At 31.5% G+C, this 27,737-nt stretch overlaps 5 protein-coding genes and 1 non-coding gene across 6 annotated transcripts; 4 read left to right on the top strand and 2 right to left on the bottom strand.

Annotated features, from left to right (window-relative positions):
- Positions 1–137: 137 nt before the first annotated feature.
- Positions 138–1,855, bottom strand: LOC115707817 (uncharacterized). The gene is made up of 4 exons (XM_030635890.2): positions 1,701–1,855; positions 1,445–1,562; positions 485–576; positions 138–397 (listed from the first exon to the last, which is right to left on the bottom strand). Exons 1-4 carry the CDS (start codon positions 1,714–1,716, stop codon positions 333–335), a joined length of 291 nt encoding a protein of 96 aa, XP_030491750.1. The 5' UTR covers positions 1,717–1,855; the 3' UTR covers positions 138–332.
- Positions 1,856–5,198: 3,343 nt separating this feature from the next.
- LOC115707816 (probable xyloglucan endotransglucosylase/hydrolase protein 8) lies at positions 5,199–7,184 on the bottom strand. The gene is made up of 4 exons (XM_030635889.2): positions 6,835–7,184; positions 6,634–6,734; positions 6,350–6,552; positions 5,199–5,732 (listed from the first exon to the last, which is right to left on the bottom strand). Exons 1-4 carry the CDS (start codon positions 7,112–7,114, stop codon positions 5,330–5,332), a joined length of 987 nt encoding a protein of 328 aa, XP_030491749.1. The 5' UTR covers positions 7,115–7,184; the 3' UTR covers positions 5,199–5,329.
- A 2,251-nt stretch (positions 7,185–9,435) lies between these two features.
- TRNAL-UAG (transfer RNA leucine (anticodon UAG)) lies at positions 9,436–9,515 on the top strand. Its single transcript has one exon. It is a non-coding gene; the product is annotated as a tRNA-Leu (tRNA).
- Positions 9,516–11,687: 2,172 nt separating this feature from the next.
- LOC115707814 (probable dolichyl-diphosphooligosaccharide--protein glycosyltransferase subunit 3B) lies at positions 11,688–13,114 on the top strand. Its single transcript, XM_030635887.2, has one exon. It carries the CDS (start codon positions 11,819–11,821, stop codon positions 12,860–12,862), a length of 1,044 nt encoding a protein of 347 aa, XP_030491747.2. The 5' UTR covers positions 11,688–11,818; the 3' UTR covers positions 12,863–13,114.
- Positions 13,115–14,737: 1,623 nt separating this feature from the next.
- LOC115707815 (nuclear transport factor 2B) lies at positions 14,738–16,339 on the top strand. Its single transcript, XM_061117309.1, has 2 exons — positions 14,738–15,962; positions 16,051–16,339. Exons 1-2 carry the CDS (start codon positions 15,555–15,557, stop codon positions 16,123–16,125), a joined length of 483 nt encoding a protein of 160 aa, XP_060973292.1. The 5' UTR covers positions 14,738–15,554; the 3' UTR covers positions 16,126–16,339.
- A 7,701-nt stretch (positions 16,340–24,040) lies between these two features.
- On the top strand, positions 24,041–27,119 carry LOC115707813 (pectinesterase). The gene is made up of 2 exons (XM_030635886.2): positions 24,041–25,164; positions 26,291–27,119. Exons 1-2 carry the CDS (start codon positions 24,186–24,188, stop codon positions 26,977–26,979), a joined length of 1,668 nt encoding a protein of 555 aa, XP_030491746.2. The 5' UTR covers positions 24,041–24,185; the 3' UTR covers positions 26,980–27,119.
- The last annotated feature ends 618 nt before the right edge of the window (positions 27,120–27,737 follow it).

Genomic DNA, 27,737 nt, shown 5'->3' with positions numbered 1-27,737 from the left:
ACTCATGTGGTCGCTGCCAGCAAAATCGCAGGATGACTTGTCACTTCACTTGTGCAGAAGAGAATTAATTGTTAAGCTCAACTAAACCTCAACAAAGACCTTCAAAGTCAAATAAAACTATTGTACAACAAGGGATATATCAGCCGAGGATTTAATTACCATTAGATCATTATAACAACAATTGACTACACAAATTTGTTCACAGCTGAATTTCAATCAGGCATAATAAGTTCTCGTGCTTATAGACAAGGACCAATGATACAAAAACCACAAGGTCATGAAGCTTTACCGGATGTATCAGATAATGTGAACCCGCCCACATGTGGTTTGAGTTATGCATTGCTTTGTTTGTACAACTTTGTGTCAAGCACTTGTTTACCGCACATGGCACAAACCCCTGTACACAGCATAATCCACATAAGATTTTGTGGCATTAAGCCAAAAGATGAGTTAGACACAAATGATGGTATTATTGATTTTTTACCTTTGCTGTAAGCACATGTGTGGCAGTATTTACCATCCTGGTGTACTTGCTGCTTGCATATAATGCACTTGGTATTTCCATAAGGACTCCACCTGTAAGGAAAAAGATATCTCAACAACATTTTGGAGGTAAATTTTCAAACAGGAAAGAAGAAAATTATTCAAGTTCAGAATGAGTAAAAGTAACTCAATCATTAGTCTGAACAAACAAACTACGAACAAATCCTTCAAAGACCTATATAGCTTATTATTACTTTTATGCCAAAAAATCTCTCAAATTTGCTTTTGCTATGTACAGTACATGCGTAGAACCTTATATTTTGTGGGAGGAACAAACAACAGACCTGACCAGACCGATTGAGCTTTACTCCTCTTGGTCTTGGGTCAAAAATCTATATACCTCAGTAGATAAAAATAAAAAGCTTTCAATTATTATATGGTCAGACTGCCAGAGGCTAATGTTATGCTCTTATGAGATCCGGGTTCAATTCCTCATGGTCATCGAGACCTTCGGGGCAATTTGCTAGGATTTTCTGTAAGCATTAGAAATAGTTTGTATAATATAATGACAATAACTCCACCTATACTTGGTATGAAGCCTAAAAATCTTTTAAGATCTAACTCAACAACTTCAACCAAAAACAATCTAAAATTTGTAGTAAACACCATAACCGCTCACTATAAGCCCAGAAACAAGGTAGAGCTAGCATTGTTTGATTGTAGTCTCTCCAAATTGGCATCTCATAACATTTTACAAAAAGGGTACTGCTAATGAAAAAGAAAAAAATTTAAATAAGAAAAATCCCAATTTTGTTCACCAGTTAGAAATATGTATATAGATCAATACAGGCATACTAAATAAGTTACAGGAAGAAAACCCACGAACTATTCCATTCGTATAAAAAAATGTAGAAAATTCGTGTAAATATAAAAGGGTTTAAAAAAAAAAGAAAAAAGAAACCTTTTCTTTTTGGAGAGAAGCTTGTTCTCGTTGATCTTGCGGCCACCGCCTTCTGTGGTATTGCTGGCGCCCTCCTTCCATTTGTCTGGCACTATCACCTTCGCAAGCTTCTTCTCACCTGAAAAGTTCCATAGAAATAAATAATACGGAAATCATCATAAATTTGCAGAAATTAGAGAAAGCAAAAAACAGAATTGAGAATTTGGAGATTCATGAAGCGGAGAGGAAGATATAACGAAAGAAAATAGAGACTTACACTTATCGCACACCATTATCGTTCTTGATCGTTCTGGTTTCTCTTCTGTGTTTCTTGCTATCTTCTATTATCTGAGCCCTAATTTGACCACTTTCTCAGACTCGGGTAGATTCACGGAAGTCTCAGTGCAAAGATGAAAAGGGAAAAAAACTCTTATGGTTCAATTTACTAAAATAGCCTCCCTTTGCAACATATTTTTATTTTTATTTTTATTTATTTATTTTTATTTTTTTAAAAAACGTGATCTGAATTCCATTAACACATTCTCGAGAAGACTTCAATAATGGGCGTTAGGACCTCTTCAAACCAGTATAATTTATTGTTTAGCCTAAAGGCATGTTTAGCCAAACCATGGGTCACAATATTGTTTCTGCGTGACACATGGGTCAAAACTGACTTCAAAAATTTAGACAATAAAACTATAACATCCTCGAACAGCACACCCATCTCATTTGCACACACCTTCCTATTATTGATAGCCAACACTAGTGAGAGAAAGTCAGATTTAACCGTTTCTAGGGGAATCCCACACGAAAGAGCAAAACTTAGTCCAGTCATAAGAACAAAAATTTCAACTTGGAAAGCCGTAATACTACCTGAAAAGATCAAAACATCATACGATAGAACAACATTAATACAAGCTCGAGAAAATATTATTCACTAAAACTAGATAACTAAGAAGAGACTATCAACCAAAGCATAACTCAACCGACACCAAAACTAAAACTACTTTTTACAGCAAAGAAATGAAACAAAATAAACCTAACAACCAATACTAACTAAGGGCCACACCTTTGGTTAATAACTATCAAAATTATTAAAATTCGTGTACAAAACTCGACAAGCTTCCGGAGAAATGAAGATCACAAGACAAAATTAAATTCAAGACAATAACAAACCCCTTCTATACTGAAGGAGAAAATCAAGGAGACTAAAATAACCCATACTACTTTAAATAGATTCTTTTGGTTAGTAATAGCCCTGTTAACATTATTTTCTTTTAAAAAACTATTAAGACTTTTAGAAAATACAATTGTTGGAAACTATAAACCTTGAAGAAATTTATCTACACAATCGAACTTGTAGTGACCCTAGATTCCTTAAAGACAGTTGCATCCACACACAAAGTGGATCCAATATTTGGATCGATCCACTCGAGAAGGAGAATAGTTAGAAACCCCCTCCTCACTCATAACCAAACTTTTCTTCACTAGTTCCTTCGCTAAATCAATAATCACAGAAACTTGAGATTCAACCAATTATTTGTTCAGAATGTTTTTTATGTTCTCCATAAGTTATTTTATTTCTCTCTGTCCATATTGCCCACGAAATAATAATCAGTCTTTCAAAAGAATTTTTCTCCACAATTTCAGATGCATAGAGTATTATCTGCTTATAAGATAAATCTTTCTTAACCACGTGAAGGAAATAGTAATCTAATAAAATCTAAATTTTTTGAGCCCAAGAACACCAAAAAAATTGCATGTGAATTTGAATTACCCCCATAAACAACAAATAGGACAATTATTATGCGGAACAACCTTACGCTGAAATAAGCCATTACTCGAGGGTAAAATCTCATGGAAACCTCACCATGCAAAATGTAAAATTTTCTACAGAATTTTGAAACCCCGAAATTTCCTCCACCATATTGAGAACACCTCACTAGAAGAAGGCAACCCTTTATAATTGGTCATTGCCAAATTATAATCACTTTTGACTGAATAGTTGCCATGTTCCGTGTAATGCAAACTAGTTATCCTCATGCTCAAAGGGACTTAATGGGATCGATAAGATGAGTTCGACATTAGGTGAATTGAAATCACTCTTAATTTTGCAAATGTCCCAACCTCCTAGAGGATCAATGAGTATTGAAATTGAGATCACATTAAAGGAGAGTTTGGAACTGGAAAGAAAAGATGGCGATCGTGGTAACCAGGGATCATTAAATACCCTTGTAGAAATACTGTTACCAATACATCGCCTTAATCCTTTCAGTAACAAATCTCTTCCCCATACAATCTCTCTCCATGACATGGATAGATAATCACTCTCACTTGCCTCCAAAATAGAAGAGTCTCTAACATATAATAAAGAAGATGATTTAATTACAATTTTCCATGCTTGTTTTGCTAGAAGGGCTGATTATATTGATTGAACCTTCGAAAACCAAATCCACCATCACTCTTGGATCGACACAATTTATGCCAAGCTCTCCAATGGATACTCGGTCCTGTATTCAATGAACCCACCAATATCAGTCTATCAAACTTTCAATCTCTTCATTTAACCCTTCTAGAATTCAGAAACATGACACCAAATATGTTGGCATTGCTTGGAATACTGCTTTTTACTAAAATCTCTTTATCCCCTTGCAATAACAGCTTTATTTGATAATCATGTAGTCGAAGATATTTTCTTGATAATCTCTTTACCGCCTTGCAACATATTATTATCATTATCATTAGCGGTGGCAAAGACATTTTCTTATTTTTATTTTTTTAGCGGAGATTCATTTATTATTATTTATTTAAAAATTACATTTATTATTATTATTAATTATGGAGGAAAAATCTTAAGCTCTAAAGAAAGGGGTTGGGGACTGAAATTAATTCATTAATAAAATCAGCCAAAATCAAGTTTCTAATAGATAAAGGGTAACACCACACAACACTACGAGACACCGAAATAGCATATTTAACTAAGATTTGAGCTACATCGTTAATAGATTTAAAACAATGAATAAAATGAGCATCCTAAAAACTAGAAAGACTAATAAAATTATCTTGCAAAACCAGGCCTAAAGAATATTACTAATCTTCTGCAATATCGTGTTCAAAAGTACCATCAACAAACCATGTTGCAGTACAGTTCCTTAAGCATCCCTAGCCACCATTCCAAGGCCACATGAACCATAATCAGCATTAAGAGCAGTATCCGTATTAATCTTAATAACACTAAGTCAATTGCCCTCGGAAGGCACTGCCACCCCTCCAAACACCCAAGGCGGCATTGAAGACTCTTGCTCGAAATACCCTAAGAAATTGAGAGCCACATTATCATGCACCTTTTCTTTTCTTCGATGCCAAATACGCTACATCACTACTAGGATAATCTCAAATTACACTTATTATTATTGAAAGGAATTATGGATTCTTTTTATGTTGCTAATCTATATAATTTTATGTTTTTCATATTTTTGAAAATTAAATAGATTTAATCTTATTTTTTTTATACGATGGTGATGGTGTACAATATAATTATTTAGAAAGTCTTACAAAAATTTGATGCACCAAAAATAAAATTCAAATAATTAGTTGTAGGTGTCAAGAACAATATTCAATATTCATTTAAGAAGCACAATATTCTTGCAAATAATTCTCTTTTCTTCATCAGTTTCAGCTTATTCTTTATAATGTCACATTGTATGAGTTTTGATGAAATGAAATTAGTGGTTTGTAGAAAAATCTATGAAAAAAAAAAACAAAAAGGATAAAATGATTGAAAGTGAACAAAAATTAATTAATTAAATAATTAAATACAATAATATGGATCCCAAAAAAGAATACAAAATTTAGAAAGAAGATTATTATGAGTATGAAGATGAATTAATGGAAAGGAAGGAAGGATCAATCCCAAGGACTCAAAGAGCATTCCTCAGGCAAAGTTGGGAAACGTTCTTTATCTTTGCAATAATCATAAATAACAAGATTCCTCTGGACCCAAGCATAGTCGAGTTTTTGTGAATCGGATAAGTGCCAAGCTGGGTATTGGTCCCACCAATTTTTTGTTGTGGTGGACACACAAGCAGGGAATGGGTCCTCCCACTGGCATGCATCTACGCTGAATTCCTTATAAGACGAAACGAATGGGGCCTTCTTCCAGTCCGTTTTCTCAAGCCCACCTCTTGTGGCCCAATCATCAGCATTCCATATGCTTGAGAACAAGTACATGGGCTTTGAATCTGGGAAAAAATTGTTCTCTTTACCATTGTTCTTGAAAACTCTCACAGCAATTTTATCCACAAAGAACCTGTAGTTTTCCATAAGTATATGTAGACTTTCATAAATACTCAAAAATAAAAAAAATTATTTATAAAAATACTAGTTTTCTCTTATATATTTTTTTTTATGGATTTTAACAGTTTTTTTTTTTAACAAAAATATAGATAATTATGTTTTCATTATTTTCACGTTTCTACTACATAAAAACAATATGAAAATAGTGTTTTCTCTGAAAAAATACAAGTGAAAAATCTGAAAAAAAAAAACTGTAAAAATATAAACAAAAAAGTACAATTTGAAGTAGTTTGTGTAAAAATTTATTTCTAATAATACCAATTTTAATATAAATAATGAAGCATATTAATTGATATTATTATTGGTACAAATTAATATTAATTTTTTTAAAAAAATAATATAAAAAATTAGAGAAATGCTAAAGGGCAGCAGCTAGCACCCTCCTATGTGTCGTTAGCCAATCGTAACGCGACATGTCGAGAATGTGCTAGGCACTACCAGTGCCTTAAAGCAATGCTCAAAAAAACTACTTACAATCAGAATGCGCCACGTCGTAGCAATGCTAATTATTAATGATCAGACTTGAGATCTCTTTGAAACTTGTTCTATTAAAAGAAAGAAAATCCTTACACGATCTGGTGACTGTTCCAAAGGACTGAATAAGTATGGAACTCCTCAGTGGGATCAAACCAAAGCTCGTGCCTCATTTCTCGGTTCCCAGTTCCATTTTTGTAAATATTTGTTTGGATGAGATATGGTTGCCCAGTTCTGTTCCCCAAAAACTCAAAATCTACTTCATCTCTCTCTGGCCCTGCTCCATTCTCTGTACACATCTGTAAATTTAACAAAATATCATAAACACAATTTCAATATATACTTAATAGTAATCAAGATTTTGAAGGCTAACTTCTTACATAGTAAGCTGTAACTACACCGGCAGAGTCACCTCCCACTAACTTTAGCTTCATACTGAACCATCCGAATCTGTACTTTTGTTTTGTTTGGAACCCACAACCTATTCCATACCAAAAATATTACCAATCATATAAGGCCTTTGATCTAATTAATAAGATTAATAATATTTTGTTTGAGTGTGATATGATATGTATGTATACCTGTTTCATTGTCTAGTGATAGATGCCAGATCTGCCCATCTGTTGATGTTGTGAAATGATCCTCTGACCACATTATATCAAAATTGTCTTCGAAAGAGGCTTTTGGGTCTGCTGCGGCTTTAGACACATAACTAGAAGCAGCCATTAGAGCTGCAATGAGAAGAAGAATAGGCATTGAAGAGACCCTTTTGGCCATTTTTAGTGAAATGGCTGAAAAAGCAGGGAATGGAGGAGCTTTCTCTGCTTGACTCCCGGAGTGGAAATGAGTTGAGTTGTGCATTAAATGATCAACCCATTTGAAAGTGAGATTTATATTATTATTCTTACAAAGGGTATTATTGGAAACTATGTACTTGACTTTTTTTTCATTTGAATTGTAGTTATTAATAATGGATGTACAGTTTTGCCCATTAGTTTTGACAATCTGGTTTATTGATTGGCGGTAATGTTTTTATTTTTATATTATATGCATCTGACATAATCAGGAAGGATATCATTCTATTATTGAATATGTATGAAAGATCATAACAGTTTTAACTTTAATTGTTACTAGCTTAATGAGAGAATTGCTTCTCTACACAATTTTGTGTTATTAAAAACAGTCATAAAATAGCATTATTAATTAATGTCTTTATCCGTTCCTGGAGGGATCCAGTGCAGAGCTTACTTGACAAGTAATAAGTAATAAAATGAGAATATGGGTTGTCGAGAGAAGCAGAGACTGATGGTGCCAACACCAAGCCGACATGGGTAATTTAGTAATTTACATTAGAGCTTATGAAAGTATAGATGTCACAGATGAATTTTAATTAATTGATTAAAAAAAATGAGAGGAAGGAAGGAAGGAAGAGATCGAAGCCAGGCTGCCCTCCAATAAGGTTTGACAGAATAGAAAATGGTGAGTGGGGTCCATCTGTTGCATGGTATAACGTGACTGATTCGGCGGTCGGCAAACCCAAACCCAAACCCACAAAATAACCTATCGTTGAGCCTTTATTGATATAAAAGAATGTTACACAAGTTAATAACAATTACTTTTAGTCAAATCCACACCTATGGCTATGCCTCTCTCTTTTCTTTATTAATAATCCTTCTTTATCAACACTAATATTAAGGCCCGTAACATTAGGTCTAAAAGATAATAAAATAATTAATTAGTTAAAACAAAAGTTTTGTAGACTAATGCTCACCAAAAGAAGTGAAATACCAAGGTAATTATTTACTAGTCTCTTTGTAAAAAACAATGTCGACCAACATGCGAATCACCTCACAATAACCAAGAAAGAGGATAATTATACAAAACACAATGTATATTGTTCTCTCTCTATATAGGATTAGGAGCTATAGAGTGTGAATAAATATTATTCTTGATCTTGAGGCCAAGACCGTGCACGTGGACAACTAGCTATATCTCATGGCCCTTATAATACTTGAGAACAGACAACTGAGATTTAATTCTATCAACCATCTCTAGTTAAGTCAAATTATTCATTATGGATATATAATATGTACATGTGCTAAAGAATTGTAAAAAAATATAATGGAACCGTTATTAAGTGATTTTTTTTTTTTAATCTTATAAGTTTATTTAAGCTATCTCTTTGTATAAAGATAGCTCACCCCAATTATTTCAATTGAATTTCTCTTCATATGCCAGGTAATTTCATTGTGTATATCTACATTAAAAAGTGATAGTGGTACCGAAATTTTTCTGCCTTATTAAAAATTACTTTTGTACTGTAAAAATGTTTTGGTTTTCACATGATATCAATAATTGAATTGAATAAAAGGGAAAATGATGTTTAAGTTGTAGATAATTTTAATTTTGGGTTTGATTTGGTGATTTTAGTTAGCCATATAAGATTAACACAACACAACCACACCTGTCACACGTCAGAATGGGCCCCTATCTTGTTCAAATATATTATATAATCTAATATAAGTAATAACTATATACCTAATCATTCCAGATCTAGATAGTGTCATTGTCATTTTTTATTATCACCTTTTAAATAATTTTTATATCTAAAACTATATGAATTTTTTTTTTTTAAGTAATGTTCATTATAATTATAATATTATTTTCATAAATTTTTGAAATTTTTTAATCACTCACGTTAATTAGAATATCAAAAATTTTATTTTTATTATAGTAAATTATAAGAATTTTTTTAAAAATAATATTATAAGTGTAAGAAATATCTCTATACTATACAGCAATGAAAAAAAAAATTACTGAAAGATTGTACTCCTCTCTTATTTATCTTATCAGTAGAAACTTTTTGTTCGATCGTGATGATGGTGAATTAATTTGACCAACTTAATGATTATCTTTTTTAAGAAAAAACTTCAAAATGCAATTAAAGTCTTTTTTTATATACTATTGACGCAGCAATGCAAGTTAAGTTGCTTTTGCAACATAGATGAAAGACACACGTCGCTATAACTATAAGAGAGTAAGAGAAGGAAATAATACGAAAACGACTCATCATTTTTATTAATAGTCCTAACAAACGACATGTCGTAAAGATAACGACGCATAAGTAAAACATTGGAGATATTCGGTGATTAATTACATTATTATTACAAATCTTACAAGAAGACAGTTTGGCCGAGTGGTCTAAGGCGCCAGATTTAGGCTCTGGTCCGAAAGGGCGTGGGTTCAAATCCCACAGCTGTCAATCTTCATCTTTTTTTAAATTTTGAAAGAGCTTAAGAGCATTAAAATGAAGCTTTAGAAGAAATTAAACACACTAATAAAAATTAATTCTGAATCTATTGCTACAATAATGAATACTATTAGTTGAAAAAGGAAAACATTATTCTCTTACTCTTTTATGTGATGATATATATACAGTCATACAAATTTTGTTTGGCTTGGACCAAACATATGTAGCTGAGATATTATTTAGGAAAGCAGTTTTTATGAAAAATATTGAAATTACAGGGTGCTCCTTACAGCTATATGCTCAGGGGCATGTCTAATGGAAGAGAGAATTATTAATCTAACAATTTGCAATTTTTTGCATATTGTCAAATTTCTAGATAGAATATTGTATTTATAATGTATTTGGTCTAGTGTCCTCACCTCATAAAAGAGCAATATTAGGAGTATTATTGTTGTTAGCAACATGATTACTGGTTTTGGATGCATGATAAAACTTGTATGTACTCTGGCAAAACAGGGTACAATTTGCTGCAGAATCTCAAAGGCAACAGCTCTCAAAATCCAAACTTTGGGTTTTAGAGTGATCTTTGGCAGCTTAAAATCTCAAAGGCAACAGCTCTCAAAATCTCAACATCACTTGTCCAATGTGTTCAGGAGCACCCGAATCAGCTCTACATCTTTTTGTGGACTATAATTTCGCTCGTCGGAGAAAATTCTTTGGCACTTGCGCTAGATGGTTTGGTAATAGTCAAGTTTCAGTAAGTAATTTCATTGACATTCCTTACTTTGAATCAGTGGAAGTCTACTCAAAATTCTTCTCAGAATCTTTCTCACAATAATAAAAACAATGAGAAAGGACAACACTGGACTAAACCCGATTAATCTATGATCAAAGTCAATGTAAATGGAGCTAATTTCTCTCAAGCAAATAGTTTTGGCTATGGCTTTGTGGCAAGAGATGATGAAGGTAATTTTTTTGAAGCTTTTCAAGCTTGTAAAGTTGGTGCTATTCAACCTGAGATAGCAAAGCAGTAGGCATCAAAAAAACTTTTAGCTGGATAAAAATTCATGAATAGTCGAATGTGGTCATGGAAACAGAGTATTAATGTGGTGCAGATAATAAAGAGTGGAGACCGTATGATTACTTCATATGGCATTTTAATTCATGAGTCTAAATTTTTATTGTTTATTTTATTAAAAGTGTGTTGAATTTGTAAAGCGATTAGCGGATAAGGTAACCTATTATCTTGGTTTTACTATAGCAAGAATAATACTCCTACTAATGTAATGTTGTTATTATTGAAGGACTTTTAATTTATGAAAATTGTATCTTTTCTTTAAAAATAAATAAATAAAATGGAACCAAAAACATTAAATTTAGGAAAAAGAAAATTTTAGTGTTAGGAATAGAGTTTTATGGTTAGGATTAAAAACGTTAGTCTAAAATTGGTATCAAGCCCAAGCCTATCCTTGGCTCAGAAGACTCGCCTCTAGATCGAGGCTTCTCCGAATCCAAGGTCTCCGGCCTTCTCGAGGTGGAATAAAAGAAGCCGTCTGAAATAACGTAGGAGCACATATGCAGAGGGTATTCCAATAGGCGTCTCAAAAGCCTAGTATAGAGTGACATGACTGCCTTCTGATGCTTGGTCCCACTGAATCAGGACTTGTCCCTTGTGTTAGAGCATGATAGTGCGCTCACCACCAAAAGGAAAACCTTCCCTTTGTCCAACAACATGTCGTTGCACCACAATACACATGTGCGACGCCAATAGGACATCTGTCCTAGTTTGCGTGGTCCCCAGACGTACGGATGTCTTTGTTCCACGAGCCAGAACTCTGCTAGTGGGCCTACAGTAATGTATTTCACGTATTTACCTTAATAGTGGGCCTAGTTTACACAGAAACCTTAGCGGGTCATGGGTACACCCAAGCTCGACACCTAACCTATCCCACCCTTCGATCTGCTTCCTCATCTTCTCCTTAAGAAAGCCGAACATGACTTACTTGTTACGGTTCATAGTATTTGAGAGTCAATGATACAAAAACTAATATTTTTATTTTTTATTTCTATAAAATTTGTAATCTTTTTTCCAACAAAACTAATATTTTTCATTAATGTCCTATTAAAAAAAATAAAAAATTGCTCCCGTTAAGATAACGGCTGGCTCCGCCACTAACACCGTTTAATAATCTAGCTGAAGTCATTGGTCAACTCCTCCTTGTTCCGTTACCAGTTACCATTACGAAGACCCTCAAAACCAGAAGTAACAAAACCCCAGATTTTTACTCTTCAATTGATTTTGCCCCAAATCAACAATGACATCGTTTCGAACCCTAACCCTAACCCATTTCTTCCTCTTCATCGTTCTCTTTTCTTCAGTGACCCACAATGTATCCTCCGATTCTGGCAGCGATCGAGTTTCGGAGCTCCTAGAACTGCAATCCCGATCCAAATCGGGAGTGATCCACCTCGACGATCACTCCATCTCTCGCTTCCTCAAATCCGTCAAAACCCCAAGGCCGTACTCGCTCCTTCTCTTCTTCGATGCAACACAGCTTCATGACAAGCAGGAGCTCCACCTCAAGGACTTGCAAAAGGAGTTCGGCATTGTCGCTTCCTCATTCATCACCAACAATCAAGACCCATCTTCCCCTTCCCATGCCAAGATCTTCTTTTGCGACATTGAGTTTAAAGAGTCCCAGAATAGTTTTGCTAGCTTTGGCGTCAATGCCCTCCCTCATATCAGGCTTATCGGACCCAATCACGGCCTCAAAGATTCTGACCAGATGGACCAGGGCGATTTCTCCAGATTGGCTGAATCTATGGCCGAATTCATTGAATCGAGGACTAAGCTTGTTGTGGGTCCGATCCATCGTCCGCCAATGTTTTCCAGGAATCAAATAATTTTCGCCGTTATCGCGTGGCTGGTTTGGTTGCCATTTATTGTGAAAAAGGTTCTCAGTGGGAAGACTTTGGTTCACGACCCAAAGCTTTGGTTGTCCGGTGCGGTTTTCGTTTACTTCTTCAGTGTTTCTGGAGCGATGCACAACATAATTCGAAAGATGCCCATGTTCTTGGCGGACCGAAACGATCCAAACAAGCTAGTATTTTTCTATCAGGGCTCGGGAATGCAGCTTGGAGCAGAGGGTTTTGCAGTTGGGTTTCTGTACACCATTGTTGGGGTGTTACTGGCTTTGGTTACCCGCGGTCTTGTTAAGGTTCGGAATCCGACGGTGCAGCGTTTGGTTATGATTATTGCACTTTTCGTTTCATTTTGGGCGGTAAAGAAGGTAGTCTACTTAGATAACTGGAAGACAGGTTATGGAGTCCATGCTTTCTGGCCCTCGAGTTGGCAGTAAGCTCGGAATTGATGTGATTTCAATTTGGACTTCTAAGAAGGTGATAATTTTGGTTTAGTGAAAAATGGATAAATTGGTATTTACTTTGATAATTTGATATTTTACTTGCTAATAGAAATTATGTATCCTTACATTTCTCTGAAGAGATTTACATTTTGGTTAAAGCTTTAAAATTGTATTAAGAGTATTTTGTCTGACTGATCTTGAATCCTTTTGTTTTATGTTACGATTTTAGCTTTAGATAGTTTAAAATTGGCTATGGGCCAATTCTTAACATCGTTTTTTGGTCTGAGTTTAAGTTGCACTTTAAGTTTAATGTTTTGACTTATATCTATTACAAAACATTGTGTTACCTAGTTTATCCGTGCTCCTAGTAGTGCATGCTTCATGCTAAATAGGTTAGAAATATCTCCTAGTTCCCTACTCTGTTTTTCATTAGTGATATTTTTAGTAAGGAAATAATGATAAGAAACAAAACATCAATGTGACAATGTTTAAAATTTTGGATTTTTGGTCTAATATTTAGCTAAAATGTTATGATTACAAAACATTTTAATAGTATCTTGTTTGGAATTCTTCCATGGCTCCTTAATATAAGATGCTGCAGTGTCTAAGTGTTAATGTCTAGACTACTGCACTTTTATGATTTTCATGAGATTGCTGAAGTTATTTGGGGCTTCTGAGAACACTGCCTGTTGCGATATATATTATTTAGTTTTCTTGGACTTGAAGCTGCTGAGAACAATTTCTTTCTTGTTACCAAATATGTTGTTGACTGTTGGGGTTTTTTTCTTTTTTGTTATCATAATTTATTGTTTGAAAGGAAGGTAAACTCGTGAATCCGGATATGAAAGTCTTAGTCATGAAATTTAGACAGGAAGTGACATTTTTGACTATATTGCCTTTTTTTTTCGTTCTTTTCTTTAATATTGACGAGAGTTCTGATACAAAATAGAAAATCTTACCCTGTTTGTGTTGCCTTTGGAGCTGTTTGTGTTTGCTATGTTACAGAGATATGCATGCAAGACCTTTATCTTTCAGTTGTGGTTAGAGACAGTGCTTAAGTAGATTAGAGTTAAAAGCATTTAATAGTGTCATCATCAGTTTCAGCTACTTTTTTCTGCCCCAAGGAATGAGTGATCTCCCTTCACTGATCAGAAGGTCATAGATTACTTGACAATTGATAAACCATATAGCTAGGTACCTAGAAGATTAGGGAGAGTGGCATTCATATCTCTTGAGACAAAAATTAAAATTGTTTTAGTCAGCCTTACCAAAAAAAAATTGTTTGTGTCTGTTTTATACACAATTCAGATGTGTTTTTTTTAGTGCATTAGTGTTTTCTGCATGTAAAGTTTGTGGCCTCCGCCTTGTGGGCATTGAACTATACTTTGGTCGCTACTCTGGATTTTTATTACATATAATACTTGGCTGGTTGATAACTTACTTTGAGTATCCCAATTTAATTTCTTTGATCTACTTGGATAATGATTTTGCAGTATACTCAGTGCACCAATACAATATAGTATCCTTTTTTCTTTATATTTTTGTATGAATGCTGGAATGTTCATGGTGGACAAAGATGCATGCATTTTGATGAAAGTTGTAAAACTTTGATTTCATTTTGGTCGCATTGAGAAAATGGGATTGTTTTGGATAATGAAAAATTCTTTGGAGGCAAAAGTCTCTAGTGATTGGCTTATGCAAAGACATCGGAATATAGAAGTTTCCCATCTACAAACCCTTAAGCAGGAGGATATGGTTATTAAAAAATTAATCCAACAGCTTTATTTTTTTTTGATTTAAGCGTTTATATATTACATCAGCATAACTTGGGACTCGAACCGCCTATAGTCAGTTGAGCTAGCCTCAAATGGTTAATCCAACAGCTTTATTAATTCATGGATATGGGATAATAAATTCTATTGGAAAACTTTGTGTAACTGTATCTCATCTTAATGTATTTCAATGAAAAAAAAATTACAACCTTGCATCGATTTTTTTTTTAAAAATTATTGTGTGTGTAAAAATCAATCTTGCTTTCCAAAAAGTGAATTATAGACCACCATTGCTTGCTCCACAGAATCTGCTTTTCCTGCTCAAGTTAAAAATTGTGAAAATTTATGGCAGAAAGCCAGAAATGGTGTGTAGTGCTATTGTTTTAAAATTAATATTGCATCAAAAGTGGGGTCTTTTTTTCAATCTTTTTCTTTCATAAAAATATTCTCCACTGCAGTTCTTAACCTTTTTTATTACCTCAAAAGAAGCCTTGGCTTAGGTTTCTTATGTGTCAACAGTGTAATAGTAACTTTAGTCTGTGGACCTTTAAAATACAACGTAAATCTTGGTCCTTTTCGACAACAGAAAAGTCTTTAACGATTCTAAACCGAGAACAAAATGAACAAATATGGGTGAAGCAAATTGAACTACACAAATCCCAGTTATAGAGGCTCTAGTCATACATGGAAGAAAAGAGTGGAAACCCCCTAAATGGGAAGGCATAAAGTACCTTCAAAGGAAAGAACGATAGTCTATAGAAGGATATATTCCTTACTTTCGGTTTTGTAAAAGATTCACCAACAAACCACACAAACCAAGCGTTTTAACCACGCCTTATTTGTCTTTCCAAATTACACCACTACCCTCATTTCAACTGCAGGTTTCTCTTATCATCTTCAAACCAAAGAAGGGCATGGTAGTAAGTCACTTCATGTCAAAAGCAATTCCATGTTTCCATATATTGGTATGGCCAATATGGGGAGTACTGAAAGAAGAGAGGAATTCAATTAAGATGGATCAAGAACAAGTTGAAATGGTTGGGAGAATGTTCGTGGATCGGTACTACCAGCTATTCGACAACGATAGAGCTTCGGTTTCTTTGTTTTATCAGCCTAACTCAATGCTCAACTTTGAAGGCCAGAAAATACTTGGTGTTGATAACATATCTTCTAAGCTTAATCAATTACCCTTTGAGAAATGCAGACATGATATCAGCACCGTCGATTCGCAGCCCTCGTCTACTTCAACCGGTAGCATTGTGGTGTTTGTTAGTGGCAGCCTTCAGTTGGTAGGGGAAGAACACTCCTTAAGATTCAATCAGGTAAGTCATGTTAGTTTATGTTATTAGGTAGAGAAAAATTACTTAATATTGAGTTTTGAAATGGTTTATTATTTATTGATTGGTGCAGATGTTTCATTTGGTTCCAATTGGACAAGAAAGTTTCTTTGTGCAGAACGATATATTTCGCCTCAATTATGGCTGAGATTGGCATTACTACAATATTTATTGTTGTCCTAATTGAATAAACATTATACTATATATGATGCACAGTTTATTTCTTTCTAAGGCTTTCCTCAAAATTATGGTTATGCGCTTGTAATGTGTAAAAATGAGTAAATTTAGCCACATATAATTAAGAATGTGTGTAGTAGCAATATATGGAGATAAATTCTTAAACTACTTACTATTGATGTTCATCAACTGTTAATCATGAAATTCCCTTAAATATTTGACAGAAGAGTAAGAAAATTGAACATTTTAAAGTTCAGGGACCAATATTGAATGATCAATTTTGTGTACCGTTTGATATTTGGGGGTGTGAGTAAATCTCAAAAAAACTATTTGGGGGTGTGAGTAAATCTCTAAAAAAAAAAAAAAAAGTTCACAGTTTTAATTAAAACTAAAAAATGACAAAGTTAAAAGCTTTGGGAGATTAGATAGTATACCTTTTTGTGTAAACCTTTTCTGGTTGTTCAGGACCCATACCAAAGTCCAGGCCATCTTTAATAGGTTGGGCCTTGGCCCATATCTAAGAATTAATTTTTATAAGTACGACTATTTTTCTTAAATGATAAATTTCTCAACCAGCTTTCAAATTAAAACTATTTTGCTGTGACGAAATAGATCTTATATTTTTAAAATGGTACAAATAGGACTTTGAGTTTAATTTTTAATAATTTTTTTTTTAAATATAACCAACTTGAAGATAATTCTTAACACGCACAAATGTAGAAAATTTAACTATTTTTGTCATAACACCTCTAGTTCGGATTATTATTAAGTTTTATTTTGATAAAAATTAGTTTAGGGACCTAATTTGTACAATTTTAGAAAATACTACATTTAACAAAACAGATAATCCAGTATGTAACTTATAAAATACAGGATCTAAAATAATATTTACATTTATACAAAGATTTGCATGTGAACAATTTTGCCTTTATCCAAGTTAAGGTATTTTTGAAATTGTTTTGCATTTTATGTATATAATTGAAAAAATCACTATCATAAATTATTATGACAATTAATTATTTATAAATACATAATTATTTTACTTATAATATCTTAAAATCTAATTATATATCGAAACTAAATAAAAATATTAATTAGTTTGATTGGATATTAAATGTATTTAATTTTGGATTATCTCATCCAACATCCAATCATCCAATTAGATATTTGAAAAATAACATCTCCAACCTGATCCAATGACGTTTAGATATCCAATAGTTGATGGTTGATTGTAATTAGATTAGTAAGTTATCATTGAATTTGATCGATTTATACACACCACTAATTATGGAAAGCGATCATTTTTTTTTTTGACAAATATAATTTATTGGCTTACAAAAAAAAATAATAATTTTTTTTATAGGCAAATGGGAAAGCAAAATATATCAATAATTGTATATCATCATCACTTTTCATGTAATGTAAAGGCACACCATGCATGATATAAAAACAAATAAACTCGTGCAATATATGTATATATATATTTATACCTTTAATTATTTTTGGATGATAAAATATACTCAAGTTGGAGCAAATAGAGGGTTTTAATATTATAGCTTTATCTTCTTTATTAACAAAGAAAGAAAAAAGCTTACAAGTTGTTGAATTATCATCAGTTTGTCGAGAACTATACCATTAAATATTAATATCATTAATTTATATAATCTTCAACTACTTGTACTGATCATAAACACTATATATCCTCGATTCCTCGTTGATCACAATTGCTTATAATATATATTTATGTAAATTAAAAACAGGAGGAAAACAAAACAAAGCTAATAGGCAAGAAAAAAAAAACAATAGAAGAACAGGAAAAAGGAAAATTATTAGAAATTAATGATGGAACTCATGTGCTTTTATATTTATATCAGATCTAATTGTATTCGATCCACCTTAATTAAACAATAAAATATTACATTATTAATTGATATACATATATCATATATGGTGCGATAAGTACTTGTGGTAGAGAAAAAAAATCTGGTATATAAGGTCTAATTAAAATGTTTTCAATATTTTAATTTGTTCTTAAGTTTCTTATGGTAGTGTTCATACTCTGATTTTGGGCACAATTATTCAGATTTTTTTTAAAAAAAATTATAATTTGTAATTATGATTACTATCATTTGTAGTTATAACAATAATATTATTAATTGGGAAGAAAAGATATTGTTAAGTGTCGTGCCTTTAATTTAATACTTAACTACTACAGTAGATCTGTTAAACTTATATCCATCTTACTGTATTTGAATGATATATATTCCTTATCATCGCAATTAAATTTTGTTTATCATTATTTTTTGAAAGATAATTAAATATTTGTTAGTTGAAGTTATAATTTACTATAAAAAATCTTAATTTGAGTCACAACAAAATTTGTGATTAAAAATAAAAAAATTGTGGCTAATTATAAATTATCATTATTGTGTAATTAAAATGTCTGTAGCTAAAAGCATTAGTCACAAAATTTACAATCTTTACGTTATGACTAAATATACTTGTGTTAGTGGAGAATGTGTGCTTCTGCATTCTGAGGTAGTGGAGAATGTGTTAGCTGCTGAGTTATTGGCAATCTATAAGGCTCTATCTTGGGCTGTTGAGAGGAAGGCTAAATCTGTGTTGGTGGAGTCAGATTCTCTGGTTGCAGTGAAGGCCTTAATGGCAAAGGAGTTGTCGTTTGCTTGGGGATCTTACCCTTTGTTTTCTGCTTGCTGTAATTTGTTTGTTTCTTTTGATTACTGTGTTGTGTCTCATATCTCTCGAGATATTAACTCGTTAGCAGATGCCTTTGCTCGCTATGCTAGAATGTCGTGTGTGAACTCGAGTTGTTTGGTTAGGGAGGTAGCCCCCTTTGTGGCTACTTTGTTTTGAGTGTGTTTTCTTTTCCATAAAAGACTTTAATTACCAAAAAAAAAAAATATACTTGTACTAAAATTAAATTAGTGACAACTTGTATATAAATACTATATTTTATAATTTTTTGGTGTAACTAAAACTTATATTTAGTCACAAAAAATTTATGTCGTGACTAAAAATTTATCACTAAAAATAACTATTTTTTTTTAGTGATTAGAAATAATGGCAAACATCAACGACAAATTTATCAAATTAATTTTAACGGAAAAGGATACGTGTACATGTGATTCTCTCTTTTGGATTAATCAGATATCAACATATGTGATCAACTTTAATTTTTTTGGTCCTTAATTATAATTTACTGTAAATTTAACATAAATAAGTGTTTAATTTTTACTATCATTATATTATTGGCTACGAATATATTTACTTTCTATTATTTTATTGCTGTTAAAACGTGCTTAATTTGGTCTATTTGTGATCCCTTTATATAATACTAGGTGATTGTTACGTGCCAAGTTACGTAGTGTTAGTTTTATTTAATATTTTAGTTTTTTATTTTAATTAATAATTAAAATAATATAATTATTTGAACGATTTGTTTTATAAAAATAAAATATGTGTCAGTATATTTAGTAAGTAAAACATAATTGTGTTATAATAATGTATGTTATTAATAGTAAAATGTACATTAATCTTCTAATTGAAAAAAGTTTTATTATCTCATTTCATATCTAATTATAGTTACACAACTATATATTTATAGACTTTCACATTCTTTGCAAATTACTAATAAGCACCAATAATATTTTCATATTCTAATATTTTTCAACCTTCTCCTCTTGGTGGTAAAATTAAAAATAAAGACAAACATATAAAGTAAATACTCATATACAGTCTCACATTTATATTATCTTTTCTAATTTTGAGACAAAAAAAAAAAAAGAGGGAAAGGAGAGCAAATAAAGAAACAGTTTCCTTTCGTCATATACAGTCTCACATTTATATTATCTTTTCTAGACATTTTATCTATATTTTTCTTTTTAAAAAAATGATTAATATTCTCTCAAGATAGGTTTGTTAGAGAGAGATGTGAGTAAGATGATTTTTTTAATTTAAAAAGAGATTATTAATATTTAAAAGATTGTTTAATTTTTTGGATTTAATTATTGGGTTTATTTATTATCGGGAGATCAAACGTAATCGTTAAATTTAACCGAATATTCTTTTATTTTTAAGTATATTCTGTTAAACCAAGAAATGTCGTTAGATAGGCACTTTTAATATATAAAGATATAATTTTAGGGACACGATTTTGTCCCGTGATGTATTTTCATAGAATGTAATCCGTGGTACATTAAATGGGTCTTAGGGTACATTAAATGGGACTCAAGGTACGTTGCCATTTTTTAACTATAATTACTCCTAGATCAACTTAGCCTTCAGATCAAATAACTCCCCCATCTAACGGCTGTCGTACATCACGAAATAATTCCGTAAAATACATCATGGACAAAATCGTGTCCCTATAATTTTATAAGATGTATGAAAAGCTGGATACTCTTACTTTATTTATTTTATTTAGTATTGTAATTATAACCTCAGTAAACCCACTATATATGATAAAACATAAAAGATGCCAGTAGAACCACTAAGACAGGTTTGAAAAAGGAAGAGATGATATATATGAGTAATGTCATGTCATTATTGAGAGCACCAACCATTTTATGTATATATATATATATATATATATATATATATACTAGACGGCAACTACGTGCAAGGCACGCTTTATCTTTTTTTGAGTTTTTTTTTTTTTAACAATTCTTTTATCCATTTAAAAAAATACATAAGATAAGTATTTTTATTATAATTTTTAAATTATTACTTATATGTAATTTATAATTTAAGATGAAGATTGAACAATTTTTCTTGTTTCGCTTATTCAATAGAGTATACATTGAAATTCTTGTATCTTTGAGTCTTCATCTTCTCTTGATCAACATAAGTTTGTATTATCTAACACTTTATTAACAATTCATTGGAAACCGTTTCAATATATTTAGTCTTTTTTTGAGAAATAAATTATAAAAGTTAGTATTATTATCATTTATTTAAGTATATATTTTTGTACTAAATGGATGCATTTCAATTGTGAATGTATTTTTTCTATTTAAAATATTTGATATAATAATATAAATATTATTTATAAGTTTTATGTATATATTTACATAAAATATTATATTACATATTACGTAAGTTTAAGTTCTATTTCTTCAGATTAGATGTTTAATTATTTAAAAATATTACATAAGGTTGTTATTCTAATACTTAAAATATAATATAATAATATAATTTAATTTATTTTAATAGAAGTCTAAATTTAGTTTATCTAAGTTTTTTCTTACCTCTTATCAATGAGATATATTTTTTGGATTCTTTTTATTCCATATGTTGTTGTTACATATCTTTTGGTGACTTAACTTGTATTGCAACCGCTAATATATTCGTATTTTGAATGTTAAAATATTTTAGATTTAATAAGAAATTTAAATAGAAGGAAAATATTATTAGTATATTAAAACTAAATTACCAATTTTTTCTTTTGAAGACATGTAGGGGTCCAAATAATTATAATTGACTATTTTGTACTCCGGTTGTTAGTTTTTGTCTTCCTTTTTTGTCAATTTTTATATTTTTATTGTAGAGATTATTATCCATTAATATAAATAATCTTTATATTTAAAATGGTCATCTGATTTAGTAACATGTGCATTACTCATGTAATACCATTAATACATGAATATATCTTTCCAAGTTCTAAAAATTGTAGCTTCGATTTTATTTTGATGTAGTAAAGTAAGTACATAATTTTAGTTAAATTTAATAAATGAAATAAATAATATTTTATGTTTAATTGAGTATTCAAATAAATAATTTATCTTTGTGTCAATAAGAGTTAGTTTTTGATATTTTTAGGGTTGTATAATGACCAACTATCATATATATATGGTCCACTCACATTGTGGCATCTTAATTGTTTAATTTTATCATTTTTAAGATTAATGTTACAAATAGAAAAATTTAATAATAATATAATTTAAAAATATTAAATGCAGTATTATGTAATAATTTAAAAACCGAAATGTTTGATTTTATCTTTCTGTAACATTATTTTTTTTTAAAAAAAAAATTATCTTTTAAGTGATTTTTATAAAATTTAAAAATAAGATTCTGCATTTACTTAAAATTATCATTTTCAAAACTAAATTTATTAATTTTAAAAACATATTATAAAATAAAGAAAAAGTAAAAAAAAAAAAAACCCTAAATTTAAAATTAATTTTTCTATCGGTACTCTCTTTCTTCTTCTTTCCTCCCTCTTCTCGCATAGATGATTGGCTACCCTAGACGAGGGTACAGGGACAACGGAGGCAGAGGAATTGCGAAGTCGGTGCTACTCCGATCGTCTTGACAAAGAATCGCGTGAGAGAGAAATGGTGTGAGACGTGTTTTCGGCCATTCGTATAGCCTCCGTTTTGTGGCCGACATCAATGGGGATTTGTGATAAAGTTCGTCGTACAGGTTGGTGGAAGCGGGAGAGGAGAGCGATTCAGATCTAGGTTTAGTGATTATTTTTCTTCTTTTTTTTATTTTTCTTCATTTGTTGTTCTTGTTTGAGATTTGAGATTGGGGCTTTTTTTGTCTTGTTTTGTATCTGATATTGTTTTTCTGTTTCATTTTAGTTTGTGTTTGAATCTGAATTTGAGATTGATTGAAGTAAATTGTGGTTGTTTTTGTGGTGGTCGATGGCGGTGCCGTTAATGGTTGGCGGTGGGCTCACTGGCCTGTAATGGTGATAGTAGTGTCAAAGAAAAGAAAAAGTCTGATATTGATTTCTTTGTAAACTAATGAGAAGATAATTTTCTCTTTGTTTCATTTATAATTTATGACTTTGTGAATGAATGGGTTCTTGTACGAATGGATGTCTTGAGAATGGCAAAAGTTGTCTTGGTCTGTGATTGTGAATAATGTTTGTAAATAGAATGAGTTGTGTCTGTTAAAGTTAACTTTATTTTTTGGTATATTCTGTTAAATACACAAGAATCTGCTGTTAAGTGCACAACAAAATAAGTTAGATAGCCATTTTATATATTAGGTAAGATATTAATATATATATCTTGTCAAAGTTACATTTGGTTTCTTCTAAGGCCTATTACAAACCAGCAGCAACCTAGCTACTTGTTCCATTAATCCAACTACTCACAATAATATTTGAAATATATCAATTACTTTTCAATTAATATGTACACAGTTTGGAAATTGATAACATTGTAATATAAAGAAATGAAGTAAAAAATTTAAACAAACACACGAATAGTGTGTACGTAATTGGTATATATACAATACACAAAAAAATTATAACCCCTAATTTTTTATTTATTAATTTATTACTGTGTACGTAATTGGTATATTTAATACACAAAAAAATTAACACTCGAATACTTAAAAGACAGCTAAATAAAAAAAAAAATACTGGTCATCAATTACAAATTCTTGTAATCGATCGTGTGGTTATGTGATCTGGTGAAAATTAATTAAGCTACCCCCATAGATCGATCTGTCGTTTTTATTTCATTACACAAAATAATATTTAATGGGTGAGAAGTTACCTCTCTCACTCTCACATGACTCTTTTTTTTTTAATATATACTCACATTAAGTAATTCAACTAGAAAAAATAATCCTACTAATTATACCTATTGAATTGTTTGGATGGTAATAGATCGATGTTAATAATTTATTAGTCTTTGTAAAATTAATAAAAATAAAACTAGTGGATCTCACAGAATTTAATAAGTTATTATATATAATAGTTTTTTGGAGGTTTGAATAAAGAATATATAACCATAACCATGCATGTTATGTTTGGAATAAAAAAACGTTCTTTCTACTAATCCAGCGAACATGCATATATAATATATATTATATCTATATATATAATCATCTCATCCATCCATACCAATACCATGGCCTTGTAGAAAAATAATAAAATATTTAATTTACAATATGGTCCCTAATTAAGATCTATTTAAACACAACACTACACAAGTTTATTCCACACACACACACACTACTCTTTTTCCACATATCACTAGATAATATTTCATCATGGCAATAAGCCATCATGAGCCTCTAATCAAATCCCCCAAAACTAATACTTCCCACACAAAAACTCTTCTCCTAGTTCTCATCTCCTTTGTTGCTATTATAAGCACAACTTTCTTTGCTTTCAATTCCATCAAAACGACCTCGTTTACTCCTTATTCACTAGCATCACACGTCTGTGATAAATCCATAGAAAAAGAATCATGTTTATCTATGGTCTTATCAACAGCCGCAAGATCATCCCAAATATCATCATCACACAACAAAATTCACCACCTTTTAAATACCTTCCTACAAAAAACCACACCTCAAATAACCGAAGCTCTTAACATAGCCAACGTTGTCAGCCGTCAGATCAACACGATGAGTCCAACTGATCGTGCGGCTCTAAATGACTGCGTTGACTTACTTGACATTTCAAGAGAAAGAGTTACTGACTCAATTACGAGTTTGTACTCTCATTCCTACGATGACGCCCATGCATGGCTCAGTGCCGTTCTCACCAACCATGCCACGTGTTTAGATGGGCTCGAAGAAGGCTCAGATATCAGAACCATAATGGAGCCAAAGCTGAAAGAGTTAATATCAAGGGCAAGAACGTCATTATCTCTAATAGTGTCAGTTAAGCCGGTGGAAGAGTTGTTAGAAGAGCCATTAAACGGGGATGAATTTCCCACGTGGGTTAAAGCGGGTGACCGAAGGCTTTTGGAGAGTTCGGGTAACGCTATCAAAGCCAATATTGTTGTGGCCAAGGATGGTAGTGGAAAGTTTAAGACGATTAATGAAGCTGTGGCTGCTGTACCTGATAAAAGCACGAGCAGATTTGTTATTTATGTGAAAAAGGGTGTTTATAAGGAGAAAGTTGAGATTGGAAAGAACAAGAAAAATGTTATGCTTGTTGGTGATGGTATGGATGCCACTATCATCACTGGTAGTCTTAATGTTGTTGATGGTTCCACCACTTTCAACTCAGCAACAGTAGGTAATTAATTAATCATAATAATATTATCTATTATTAATTTATCTTGGACTAATCTTAATTAATATATATAATATTATTATTGTTATTTTGAATTTGTGAACCACTAACTAGAAGATAATAATTGACTTATTATTTTATAAGAAAATTTTATAATCAACCCTCCTAAAAATGATACATTAATGTACCTCTATTTATTAAAGAATTGTTTACTCCAATTTTTTTTATAGTCTTTATATTTATTTAAGATATATATCATGAAAACTTTTGAGACATTCAAAGAAATTTAATGCGCTAAAAATAAGATTTAAACAGTTTGTTGCACGCGTGACTCTTTTATTTTATACCCGTGTGAAATAAATTGTTTGTACATTACTTTTTATATTATAAATTACTTCAAATTTTTTAAAATTTTACAAAATGTCTTAAATATAATTATAACGTACACCAAAAAAATATTAAATTAAAAAAATCTTTTAAATACCGAAATAAATAAAGAGTGCACTCTTTTTAAGAATGTGAGTACCCTATAAAATATATTGTAGTAAAATAAAAATGTTAAAAACACTTACTTACCACTTTTATACGTGTCATTCATATATTCATTTTAATGTAATTAAGTACCAATTTTATATAGTTTAATATAATACTTTTAAAGAATATTACTAAACAAATGGCAAGACAAGAAAATATTTTATTGCTAAGCCCTACTATCCCCAATAACAGTGCTCCTTCTAAAAAATGGCGGCCTTCTACTATTCAACTTGACATTATGTAATTACTGCACACATTAGGCTCAGCTAGGTAGCCAGATTAGAATTTAGAAGACATAAGAAAAAAAATTGCAACTTTTCAATCTTCTTTTAGAATACAATGTATTACGAGGGATTTTTTTAATTATTATAATTAAAAATATATTATTTTTTTTAATTGACAACGACAGACAATTTTTCTAATTATTGTTATTAAAGATCTCCAAATCCACTGTTTTTTGTTTTTTCTCCTCCTTAAAGTCATATAAAATGAAATTGAAAAAACAAAATTGTCATATTTGTCGGTAACATGTGGGATTCATTTCATTAAATTATTGTTGTTGTTTTCTTAACTCTATAATGATCTGTGAATGCAGTTGCTGTTGGTGATGGATTTATAGCCCAAGACATAGGTTTCCAAAACACAGCTGGCCCAGAAAAGCACCAAGCGGTAGCACTTCGGGTCGGGGCAGATCAAACCGTCATAAACCGGTGTCGTATTGATGCTTATCAAGACACTCTTTACGCTCACACAAATAGGCAATTCTATAGAGATTCTTCCATTACAGGCACAGTGGACTTCATATTTGGAAATGCAGCTGTGGTTTTGCAGAACTGTAAATTGATTGTCCGAAAGCCCATGAAAGGTCAGAAAAATATGGTCACGGCCCAAGGTAGAGAAGACCCAAACCAGAACACAGGTACCTCAATTCAGAAATGTGACATCATTGCCAGTTCTGATTTGGAGCCCGTTAAGGCCCAATTCCCCTCCTATTTGGGCCGTCCATGGAAGATGTACTCTAGAACTGTTGTTATGCAGTCTAACATTGGTGATGTCATTGTTCCAGCTGGATGGTTCGAGTGGGCCGGGGATTTCGCTTTGAAAACGTTGTATTATGGAGAGTATTTGAACACAGGCCCAGGAGCTGGAACCAGCAAGAGAGTTAAATGGGCCGGTTATCGTGTGATGAGTGCAGCAGAAGCCCAAAAGTTCACAGTAGCCCAATTGATTCAAGGTGGAGTTTGGTTGAAATCCACTGGTGTGACTTTCACTGAGGGACTATAATTAAGTTATTTTGGATATGGCTTAGGCTTTATTTATTCTAGAATTAGTTGGTTTTCGTACTATTAGCAACGATGGTGAGTTGTATGTATATCATTGTTGTCATTTAAATAAGTACAATGCCGAGGCCTTAATTTTCTAAATTTGAAGTAGGTCATGAAATTCCAAGTTCTTAACAGGTTTTTATGTGAAGAAAAGGATTTGAGTAATCTTATCAAGTGATTTTGGCACTAGTGGTATTAGTAATATCAAATATGAGCTATTTCATTCTATTCACATTAGCACAATGAGCAAGAGCTATGAAAGAAAAACTATTCAGAGATAACACCACACTAAAAGAAATGTCAATTAATGTCAAAGCAATTTGGACACTGCAAATTTAAAGTGAGTAATAATAATACAAAACGTAGCACATATTAACAAAAAATTGAATCAAATGAGGTTTTTTCATTGTATCGGAAATGCACAAGTACTCTGGCTTTTCACGTGATCAACTTAAGATTTGTTCTTGCTAAAAAAAACACTTTGATCTATTCCTACATTTTTCATTATATTTTGGCTAAACGATGAAGAAATAAAAACAAGAAGTGGCAAACAAACAATGTATTGTAGGAAAAATAAAGTTTATTTCAAAATTATACAAAAGTGACAAAATTTTATATTTTTATGAATTTGCTGTTTTTTCTATATATATTTTTAAGGATTTTTTTTTTTGAACGGAGTGTTGTTTTTTATTATTTTTTTTTGTTGTTGCTACAATA

This window comes from Cannabis sativa, chromosome 1 (assembly GCF_029168945.1).
Source record: "Cannabis sativa cultivar Pink pepper isolate KNU-18-1 chromosome 1, ASM2916894v1, whole genome shotgun sequence".
Lineage (NCBI taxonomy): Eukaryota > Viridiplantae > Streptophyta > Magnoliopsida > Rosales > Cannabaceae > Cannabis > Cannabis sativa.
The sequence above is the reverse complement of the archived record's forward strand: the minus strand, read 5'-3'. Positions and strand labels throughout refer to the sequence as shown.